Below are 11,859 nucleotides of genomic sequence, written 5' to 3'. Positions count from 1 at the left end.
TTCATCTTCTATTAAAATTACTTATAGATGGTAACTGGAATGCTGTGATTTTTTTCCCTGCTCCAAAAAATGGAAAAAGAATCTAGTTACCATATAATACAGTGCAAAAACAGGCTGTTTGCATTTGGAAATGTGCCAAACTCCTCAGATTAAGCTGGTTCAAGATGTTTCGGTATTGCCTCTCTTTATGAATAGAAAAGCAAATCATAAGATGATCATGAATCTATTTTGCTTCTTTATTTTAAATAAATGGACCGCATTAGCATTCCATTCATGTGAAAAAATAAGCACAGGCTTACCATTCCAAGAATACTGCTTTATTCTTCCAAAAAGATTAACACATTTCGTGCAAAATCCTTAGCACAGTAGATAAAAACGTCTTTACAGATATAAAAATATACAAAGTGTACCATATATATACCAAATGTGACGCATTCCACATATAAAGTTTGCATTTGCATATTTTCAGAGCAGAAGAAACACTTACAGAAGAAAACAAGAAAAATTCAGCCAACACTGTACTCTTCTAAAATCTCTCCTTGAGCACTGAATGTGCTCTAACACCACTGAGGCAACCGAAGATATGTTTACCACATAGTTTACCCATGCAGATATACAACAGAAAAAACAAAAACAGACAAAAACAACAGACAAAATTCCAAGACTGTGTTTCCCCTTCTCTAAGACTGAATTGACTCACAAAAGACCCTGAGGGAGATTTCATGAAGCAAGATTTGGTTTGTTGGACATCTAATATAAATGTCTATTCTTTTTTCTATGTGGCTTAATGGAAAGCCATAAGCTGCTTTAGGGTTTAGGGTTTACAAATGCAGTGATAAAAAAATTAACAGCTAAAAAAACAAAAAACATCAACGAACAAAATTCACAGGCTAATTTTAAGACAGAAAAATCTTGGTTTACTGGTTTTATTGTCTATTTTCCACTAATGTACAAATAATCATTTGACATGCTTTGTTGGTTTTCTTAGTGAAAATAAGTAAACACATCCTTTACAAAGAACATATAACATAACTTATATACATATATAAGTTGGGAAGCTGTGCAAAATGTAAATAAAAACAAAAATGCAATGTTGTGCAAATCATTTAACCCCTATATTTAATTGAAAATAGTACAAAGACAACATATCAAATGTTGAAACTGAGAAATGTTTTTGTTGTATATATGCCCATTTTGAATTTCATGCCAACATCATGTTCCAAAAAAGTTGTAACAGGTGCAATTCTAAAAAACACCTGGTGGTAGTCTGGCAACAAGTCAGTATCATTATTGGTATCTGGAGAAATCTCTGTATGTAAGGGACAAGGACAAAAAACAGTATTTGCTGGACTTCGGGCCCTCAGGTGGCTCTGCATTAAAAACAGACATGATTCTGTAGTAGATTCTGTGTCTGTGAACACAGTTCATTGCTGCATCCACAAATGCTAAATAAAAGTCTAAAAAGCAGTAACCGTATATAAACAGGATCCGGAAATGCTGCCACCTTCTCTGGGCCCGAGCTAATTTAAATGGACTGAGGGGAAGTGGGAAAAATGTCCTATGATCAACATTTGAAATTCCTTTTGGACATCAAGGACACTGTGGCCTCCAGGCTAAGTACTACTCAGCTTGTTATCAGTACACAGTTCAAAAGCCAGTATTCATGATGGTATCAGGGTGCATTAGTGCACATGGCATGGGTGACTTGCACATCTGTGAAGGCACTGTTAATGCTGAAAAGAATATATACATGTTTTGGCAATATATGCTGCCATCCAGATGACATCTTTTTCAGGGAAGGCCTTGATTATGTCAGCAAGACAATGCCAAAGCACATTCTGCATGTATTACAACAGTATTGCTTTGTATTAAAAGAGCCCGAGTGCTAAACTGGTCTGCCTGCAGTCTAGACCTGTCACCCACTGATAGCATTTGGCACATTATGAAATGAAAAATACAACAAAGGAGACCCCAAAATGTTTAGCAGCTGAGATCCTATACAAAGCAAGAATGGTAAAACCACTTTTTTTCACTATTTTCCTATAAAAATGATAATTTACACATCATTGCATTCTACTTTTATGTACATTCTGCACAGTGTTACAACTTTTTTCGAAATGGGATTGTATATTTATCAGTTATATAAATATATATATACATATATATACACATAGCACTTTTTGTACATTTTACTTCTATTTATTGGCTTTTAACAATATAAAACATACAATATAAAATAGTAAGTAGTTGCGCATTAAAAAGACATGTAACTTATTTTCACTTAGAAAATCAACAAAACATTTCAACAAGTCATTTGACCAGGGATGCCCAACCTTCTGCATACAACCGAAGTCTTGGTGTCACATTCATGTTTGTGTGTTCTGCAAATTTAAAAAAATAATTCTAAATTAAATCAAAATGATCTTATCAAATCGTATAGTGGCAAATCATGATTTCATAATGCACCGAATCATTTCCTAAAGAGCCATCTTTAAACTGAATATAAATGATTTGAATTTATTTTATTATTATTTGATTTGAGACTTTTTAATGCACTGAATCGCCTCCCAAAGAAAGAAAGAAATTTGAACTGAATAGTGGTGATTTTTTTTGTGTGTGTATGATTCATTGAGTCAATTTCTAAAGAGGCATACTGAATACTAATGAAAAAAAGAGAATTTTTGATACAATTAATCGCTTCTTAAAGAGCTGTAGTCAAACCCACATAGTGGTTTAAAAAAAATAAAGGAAGGAAAAAAAATTCACAAATGCACTGTATCATTTCGTAAAGAATCATATTCAAATTGAATACCGATGAAATTTACGGTTACATTCATTACCAGGTTGAAGTGGCACAACTTAGATCTGATGTTTTCGGGGCTATGTGGACACGCAAATCTGATCTTTTCATATCCGACCTGAGTCACTTTCATATGTGGTCCTAGATTCAATACGTTTATGATTGGTGGTCATGTGCCCTTAATGTCAACATTCAGATCGGAATTCATGAGCATTGTTTCCACTGCACGTGCGCATTCAGCATTTCTGTGGCAGCAGCGCCGAACAGAAGTTAAAGCCTGTAAACGGCGGAAAAGCAGCACATCACCACATCTCTTTTCCGCCTTCGTCTCGCTCTAATAATGAAAAGCTGAGAGCTCTTCAGTGTATTTTGGCCCATCTGTGCAGTGAAATACCACATACACACTAGTGAACGCACACACACTAAGGGGCAGTGACCATACTTGCACGGAGCGGTGGCCAGCCCTATCCTATGGTAGCAGATGGAGGTTCAGTGACTTGCTCAAGGGCACTTCAGTCACATACTGTCTGCGCAACGGCCTGAATCAGCAACCTTCCTGTCACAAGGCTGGTTCCCTTACCTCCAGCCCATGACTGCCCCCTTCGTTCCCATTAATGAGATTTAAATCACTTACCCAAACAACTGTAGACTATCATGCCAGAGAGATCAGATTTGAGCAAAAAAATCTGATTTGAGCAATGAAGCTTGTAATGTGAACATAGCCTGAGTTTATGAGGCACTGAATAATTTCCTGAGGAATCCTAGCCAAACCGAAAAATGGTGAAATCTAAGTTCACTGAAGGCACTGAATTGTTTTCTAAAGATTTACACCCCAGTACACTAACCCACGCAGCACCCTTACTCTCCTCCTATCCTGATCTAGCTGATATGGGAGCGGCATGGCAGCTCAGTTGTCTTCCAACAGGAAGTCTATGCTCCCGGGGACCACTGCATTCTCTTCTTGAGTGAGGAGAGAGTGAAGGCGGTCTGCTGTGGCTTTCTCCCTCTCACGCATGGTCCAGTCTCGCAGCATGGTGAACACACATTCTCTGAGGTTTCGGGGGTTTTCCTCCATAATCTGCTCCAGCCTGGTGGAGGAGCTCTCCAGGACCGCCCTGCCCACCTCCTTCCAACTGCTGCCGATGTGGCGAGCCACCAGCATCAGCTGCTTCTCCGTCACCATTCCACTGCCTGGGGGAAAGAATATTCAAAGTTTTCAACTAAATAAAACCAAATGTGGATGCAGATTACCCAAAGTTCAAAGGTTTGGAATTAGTTTGTTCTTTTATATACTATGAAAAACTTATGCAATGTAGATTGAAATGTTATGAACTAGACACCAGCAAGTAGTTTTAGATTAGTATTAAATGAATCCCACCTCAACATTTTTGAAAAATGAGACATTCTGGATTTTACATTTATTATATCTTACAAAACTTTCTTACTTATAATCAACAGCACTGAATTCCACACACATCTACATTTTTTTTCTTACAGCTTTGTAGTTTCCCACGGATTATTTGAAACTTGTGATGTTGCACAGAACCAACATACTAGAACAATGTAAAACATTTTCCTGTTTAATTTAATTGAAAATGCTGATATTGATAGAAGCAGCCAAAATGATGATCAGTGCTATTGATTAATATAAAATGACCATATAGCATCAATATAGCAGCAAGGAGCAAGAATATTTTTATTATCCAAAATCCAGAGAGTCCAGTTTTCTTTTAAAAAGTAAATCAAGGACTGGAAAACTGGTCGTTGTGATCTCACTGGTTTTGCGCGGCTGCTTTAGCGGCACTTCTTCGGCTGGCAGATTTCCTTGTCTTTTTGTCGTCTTCTTCTCTGGAAGTCAAACACATTTAAAATCATTTAAATTTATCGTAAATTTTACAATTTATTTTAGAATTCTTTTATTTAGGCTTCACATGACAACAGTTGGTGTGGTCACCTGCAGTCTCTTGTCTGCCCTGAGGCAGCTTTTTGAGGAAGCCCAGTTTATGAAACGTCTCTTGCATCTCATTCTCCTTTAAGAGATCCAAGAAGATCTGGACACATTCGCTATTTTTTTTCATCATGTAATCCAGGATGTCCCGCACTTTCTCCGACGGGACAGCAGTGGCTTTGACATGCTCATACTCTCGCTCGGACAGTAAGCCAAGTGAATGGCAATGCTGGAGCACAAAGTCTGCATCTCCACGCAGAGCATCTATGAGTTGAGGCTTAAACTTCTGTATGATCCTAGTGCCACCTGCTGGATCTCCATCCATCGTTTCTTATGTACTTTTGGAATAACCCAGCAAACGGGTTTCTCCAGCTCTCCTGTTAAAAAGCAGAAACATGAACAGTTTACACTATTGAGCATTTTTAAAGGTACTTTAACATTTTACAAATTTGTGGCACTTGGTTTGCAGGAATGAAAATCTCTGACCTCAAAACATTTTGATTTGATTACAGTTTTAGGAAACGATTTGTTGCACTGTGAAACAACAGTATAACTGGATAAACTACTTACACAACAGAGACAAAACAAAATACACCAAAAAATGAGCACATACTGTTACATTTTACAATCAATTAAGACTGATTCTAACATTCTGCATCACCACTACTGAGTAGTCAAAGTTTAAAGGCAAAGTCCAACTTTTTTTAAGAAATATCTGCATAATTAAATTGTTAAGATGTAAATAAAGTCATTTAGAGTGGTTTCATGTGAAACACTCCTGGTGTTGAGTGACTGCTAAAGTTTAAATCAAATCACTGGGTATTAAAAATTTAAAACATTAACTACTATTAAAAACTATTAACTACAAAAATAAGTTATTAGTTAAAATGTCACATCTGATCTGAATCCCATGTAAGTTTTATCGTTTTGATCATATTTGAATGTTTGAAGTGTATTTGTTCGTACGTAGCTTTCTAAAGGTCACTTTGGAAAGAGATCCAGATGCTTGCACTTCTCTATGTGAACAGATTTAGCCCTAGCTTTCTAAGGCTGTCTGGAACTGCTTCTACATACATGAATTGTTCTGCCTGTCAACATTTAACTTTTTGCATGTAAACACAAGCTCAAATTTTTTACAAGATTTTATGCCATTTACAGTATTAGAATCAACAATGATGTTATAGAAAGCCATGTTTCAGTGTGCTCCAATTCTTAGTTTATCTAGAGATCAGTGACGTAACCCCATCCAATTACAACCCCAATTCCATTGTCGTATTTTGCGCTTCATAATGCGCCACACATTTTCAATGGGAGACAGGTCTGGACTGCAGGCAGGCCAGTCTAGTACCCGCACTCTTTTACTACGAAGCCATGCTGTTGTAACACGTGCAGAATGTGGCTTGGCATTGTCTTGCTGAAATAAGCAGGACGTTCCTGAAAAAGACGTTGATTGGATGGCAGCATATGTTGCTCCAAAACCTGTATGTACCTTTCAGCATTAATGGTGCCTTCACAGATGTGCAGGTTACCCATGTCATGGGCACTAACACACCCCCACACCATCAGAGACGTTGGCTTTTGAACTTTGCGCTGAAAACAATCCGGACAGTCCTTTTCCTCTTTGGCCTGGAGGACACGACGTCCATGATTTCCAAAAACAATTTGAAATGTGGACTCGTCAGACCACAGGACACTTTTCCACGTTGCGTCAGTCCATCTCAGATGAGCTCGGGCCCAGAGAAGCCGGCGGCGTTTCTGGGTGTTGTTGATTTATGGCTTTCGCTTTGTATGGCAGAGTTTTAACTTGCACTTGTAGATGGAGCGACGAACTGTGTTCACTGACAGTGGTTTTCTGAAGTGTTCCTGAGCGCATGTGGTAATATCCATTACAGATACCGCTACTTCTTACTTTCAGAGAATTATCCATAGAAATATTATAGATTTATTTTGATGACATTATGGACTGTAGATGATAAAATCCTTGCAATTGCATGTTGAGAAATGTTGTTTTTAAACTGATGGTGAACCTCGCCCCATCCTTGCTTGTGAACGACTGAGTCTTTCAAGGATGCTCCCTTTATACCCAATCATGACACTCACCTGTTTCCAATTAACCTGTTCACCTGTGGAATGTTGTTTTGAGCTTTCCCAGTCTTTTGTTGCCCCTGTCCCAACTTCTTTGGAACGTGTTGCAGGCATCAAATTCAAAATGAGTGAATATTTGCAAAAAACAATAATGTTTATCTGGTTGAACATTAAATATCTTGTCTTTGTAGTGTATTCAATTAAATATAGATTGAAAATGATTTGCAAATCATCGTATTCTGTTTTTATTTATGTTTTACACAATGTCCCAACTTCAGTGGAATTGGGATTGTACAATTTCGGTCAATTATTACATTATCCCATGATCTTTGTACCATCCCACTGTGTTATGAGATCCTTAACAAGCCCTGTACACTTTCCATATCTTCATCTCTGACCTCCTGAATTGGTTTATAACTTCTTTTTATTGTTGTTAGATTCTCTTTCCACTTCCTAACTAAGGTCAGCAGTCACTGGAAACAGATCTTGAACATTCCTGCACCAGCTCCGTTCCAGAGAAACAAAGTGTCAGAATTGTTTACACTGGTGATGGTAGGAACCAGATGTCCAAAGTGTTTAATGCCTCTAAAAGCAGGCTCACACATTGCCTGAGGCCTGAGATGTGGTTTTACATTTTCATGGTTGGCCTGAAATCATATTTTTTAAAACTCATTAACGGCTGAGAAGTACATACATGCAAAGCATCAAAAAGCAAAATAAAAAATACCCAAAGTAAATGTATTTCTTGCGATTTACTTTAATTTTACCCTAATTAACAGTACATATGATTTCCCTACAGTGTGTTACATTTGTAACAGTACAAATGATTTCCCTACAGTGCACCATTTCACATCACACACTCTTAATGACTGTTTACATGTCAACAATTGAAATATGAAGAATTTTTGAAAAATCTGTGAAATTCCCCTTCAGCGAGGCAGACTGATCTTTGCTGAGGGTTATAGCTCCTGGTGGAAAAATAGTTAACCAGATAACCTAATCTAAAAGTCAAGCCTGTTGGAGGAGAGCTAAGAGAGGGTCCTAGTGGATAGTACTAGGAATAATGCCTATTAAAATATCCTTTGGGGTATTTCACAAAGAAGGATTTCTCACTTCAGCCAGATAATTTAAGCCCAAAGTCAAGACTGTCCAATAGGAAAGAAGGGACATTCCTACTAGACAGTCTTCATATTTGGGCTCAAGTTATCTGGCTAATGCAGAAATCACTGTGAAATCCTCCCCTACTCATCTCCAGTTAGTGTTAAATTTATATAAGAGATATTGCTGTTAATCATTAACACGCAACCTCCTCATTTTTTCATCTTTGTGCATTATGACGTACGGGGTGAGAACTACTGCATTTGAATATGTTCTTTGTACAGAGGCCCAGAATGCAGAGCATGTGTGCATATGTATGACAGAAGACATATACAATATTTAAAAAGCATCTTAAAAATGTTCTTTGTGTGCTGCGAGGATCTTGACCCACTGATGGTCTAAAGGGGAAAATCATTTCAATTGTGTAATTCAATTACTGAAATGTAAACAAAGTCAAAAGTGGTTTGAAGTGAACTGACACACTGTAGAGAGACCAGCTCTGATTTCTTTACAGTGGTTGTGACAGGAACCAAGGGTTGTGATGTCTACATCGTAAATATACCCATTATATTTGCTGTCCGCTTGCCTTCTGAGTTTTTACATGCTGATTGTTGTTTAAGTTGATGACAGTGCAATAGTAGTAAACCTATGAGGCCAAAAGGATACGATTTTGCCTAACAACAACCTACATCTACCTCACTGCCTTTAATGTACTTTTAAAAGTGGGTTTAGACTAAAACATTTCATAAAACAATGTCTCAGGATTCAGACCACGTATCGTACTTGTATCCATTCAACTTTCTGCTAGAATGCTTTACATATACACACACACACACACACACACACACACACATATATATACACACATATACATATATATATATATATATATATATATATACATATATACATATATATATATATATATATATATATATATATATATATATATATACATACATACACATACATATACACATATACTCATACACATATACACACATATATATACATATATACATATACACATTCTCCCTCAATCTAAAGAACAGTTTAGGCATGAAATGGTTCCCTGTACACTCACTGGAACATTTCGCATCAAACCCACTATGAAGGCCCCTGTTTACATCTGGGACCCTTTTAACATAACGTTACTACAAGGCCTCGACCAGCAAACGTGGCCAAAACAGTTAAGTTATAGTCTCTATGTAACGGACAGGCCATCTAACTACACCCATCTTTTAAAAACAGTATTTACTGTAATCTGTGAGTAAACCGGAGCTAGTTTACCTCCGTAGGACGAAGCTCAATAGGTTGTAGCCCAAACGGTTTCACGGAGCTACAGCTGCTTATCCTTAAATCATTATTTCGAGAACATGTGTAGTATCTGCACATACGTGTGTTTAAATATGTACATACAACTCGGCGACGACTTCGCGTAACTAAACCGCCGCTGCGATCTGCATGAAGGGCGCTTCTCGTTTGTTTTGGTTTTTCCTCAACGTACAATATGAGTGGCCTGCTGTCTCTCTGCTGCCACCAACAGGGCGGAGTATAGTCTCCATAGACTGAACTACAACCTTTGTTTTTATGTGATTTTTTAAAAATTAGGATCCCGTACGCGCACAAGAGTTCAACTATATTATATGTAAACTACACTATACTGCCAAAAGTATTCGCTCGCCTGCCTTCACACGCATGTGAACTTGAGTCACATCCCATTCTTAATCCATAGGTAGAAAGCTTTCCACAAGGGTTAGGAGTGTGTTTATGGGTTTACCATTCTTCACAAGCACATTTGTGAAGTCGGACACTGATGGACGAAGAGGCCTGGCTCGCAGTCTCCGCTCTAATTCATCCCAAAGATGTTCTATCGGGTTGAGGTCAGAACTGCTTTGTGCGCAGTCATGTTGGAACAGGAAGGGGCCGTCCCTGAACTGTTCCCTCAAAGTTGGGAGCATGAAATTGTCCAAAATCTGTTGGTCTGCTGAAACATTAAGAGTTCCTTTCACTGGAATTAAGGGGCCAAGCCCAACTCCTGAAAAACAACCCCACACCATCATCCCCCCTCAACCAAACACTTCACTTGCCACAATGCAGTTAGCCTGTTTTTGAGCTAAGCTGAAGGCCACAAAGTTTGGAGGTCTGTAGCGACTGACTCTGCAGAAAGTTGGTGACCTCTGTGCACTATGCATCTATCACGCTCTGTCATTTTATGTGGCCTACCACTTCGTGGCTGAGTTGCTGTCGTTCCCAATTGCTTCCACTTTGTTATAATACCACTGATAGTTGACTGATAGTTGAAATTTCATGACTGATCTTGCTGCACAGGTGACATCCTATCACGGTATCACATTCGAATTCACTGAGCTCCTGAGAGCAACCCATTCTTTCACTAATGTTTGTAGAAGCAGTCTGCAGGCCTAGGAACTTGGTTTTATAGACCTGTGGCCAAGGAAGTGATTGGAACACCTGAATTCAGTGATTTGGATGGGTGACTGAATACTTTTGGCAATATAGTGTATATTAAAATAAAGACTAAATAGTCCATATTACTTTTCAGGTGTCTAGATCTAAGATACAAGTGGTTCCATATGATTTCCAGCACTGTACTTTAAGATTAAGAGACCCTTATTAGTCCCCCAACAGGGAAATTTCACCTCCACATTTAACCCATCCATGAAGTGAAACACCATACACACTAGGGGGCAGTGAGCACACTTGCCCAGAGCAGGTGGGCAGCCCAATCCGCAGCGCCCAGGGAGCAGTTGGGGGTTAGGTGTCTTGCTCAAGGACACCTCAGTCATGTGCTGTCGGCTCTGGGGATCGAACCGGCGACCTTCCGGTCACGAGGCTGGTTCCCCAACCTACAGCCCACGACTTTACACCCTTGAGAAACTAAGTGATTCTGACAAAAGCACCTTTTCCAGCTGTGACCATGACCACTTGGTCTCTCTGCAAATCTACACAATGCTCTGGAAAGTCTTTCATGACGGACACATACTGTTACTGACATTCAGTCTAGAATGACCTTCACACGTAGCTGCCTTTGTAATAGTGATTTAGCTGCTTTTTTAAAAGGTACTTCCCTCCTTTGGTGTTTACATAAGTGTAATGTATAGCGAGAACTTTGGGGACACTCAGCAGAGAAGGGCAATAGTACTAACTGCTAAAATCACGATACATGGCTCACTGACGCTTTTAAAAGTGTTCTTGTGCACATAAAATGAGCATTTCACTGCGATTTTATGTGGACATAAAAACCTAATATTATTAAATTGCCACATAAACTAAAATAAAAATGAAAAGGATAAAATGTAAATGCAAACCTCTTTTTGCCATTTCTTTTTCCAAAGATCTGTGCAAATATCCCGCCAAAAGTGAAGAGGAAATGAAATGCCTTCGTTTGCCATTTCATTTTTCACATGAGCGCGAGCCGTTTGTGAGAAAAATGAAAATAAATCGTAAACGCCGATTTATCATTTCACTTTAGTGGTTATTCTGGTTTTCACGGCCAAATCAAAATTGAAAAGGCGAAGTTTGTGCTCTGTTTTGTCTGTTAGCTTTTTCATTGTAGATTTGACGGAGCTTCGGTTCACCCACCGGTTCACCCAGTCAGAACAGGCGAAGACACTGACGTCATACCATCTAGTTTATGCCATTTATTTCCAGTTTAGCTGCTAAGTAACATTATATCACTCTCACACACACACACACACACACACACACACTCATACACTCATTCTTTCTAAGCCGCTTCTCCCTCGGGTGACATTATATCACCAGCTCTTTGTTTAAGACCGTGTGTCGTGGGAGCGGCTAGCCGGCTATTTAGCTTTTGGTGGTCGGCCAGCTGACGTAGGTTAATCCCGTGACGCGCCCTTTTGGTGAGGGAGGTTAAATCGTGTTACTGATGCGGGAACCGCGG

At 38.7% G+C, this 11,859-nt stretch overlaps 1 protein-coding gene across 2 annotated transcripts; it reads right to left on the bottom strand.

Moving 5' to 3' along the window:
• Nucleotides 1–2,179: 2,179 nt before the first annotated feature.
• On the bottom strand, nucleotides 2,180–9,429 carry zgc:174906 (uncharacterized protein LOC571548 homolog). 2 transcript variants are annotated; one of them, XM_017707924.1, is made up of 4 exons: nucleotides 9,351–9,429; nucleotides 4,755–5,125; nucleotides 4,577–4,648; nucleotides 2,180–3,991 (listed from the first exon to the last, which is right to left on the bottom strand). In XM_017707924.1, exons 2-4 carry the CDS (start codon nucleotides 5,071–5,073, stop codon nucleotides 3,708–3,710), a joined length of 675 nt encoding a protein of 224 aa, XP_017563413.1. In that variant the 5' UTR covers nucleotides 5,074–5,125; nucleotides 9,351–9,429; the 3' UTR covers nucleotides 2,180–3,707. The 2 variants fall into 2 exon arrangements, with proteins under 2 accessions (XP_017563413.1, XP_017563412.1); XM_017707923.2 differs by having other exon boundaries at nucleotides 9,222–9,416.
• Nucleotides 9,430–11,859: the final 2,430 nt, after the last annotated feature.

The sequence above is a fragment of the Pygocentrus nattereri genome, chromosome 9 (genome assembly GCF_015220715.1).
Source record: "Pygocentrus nattereri isolate fPygNat1 chromosome 9, fPygNat1.pri, whole genome shotgun sequence".
NCBI classification, from domain to species: Eukaryota; Metazoa; Chordata; class Actinopteri; order Characiformes; family Serrasalmidae; genus Pygocentrus; species Pygocentrus nattereri.
The sequence above is the reverse complement of the archived record's forward strand: the minus strand, read 5'-3'. Positions and strand labels throughout refer to the sequence as shown.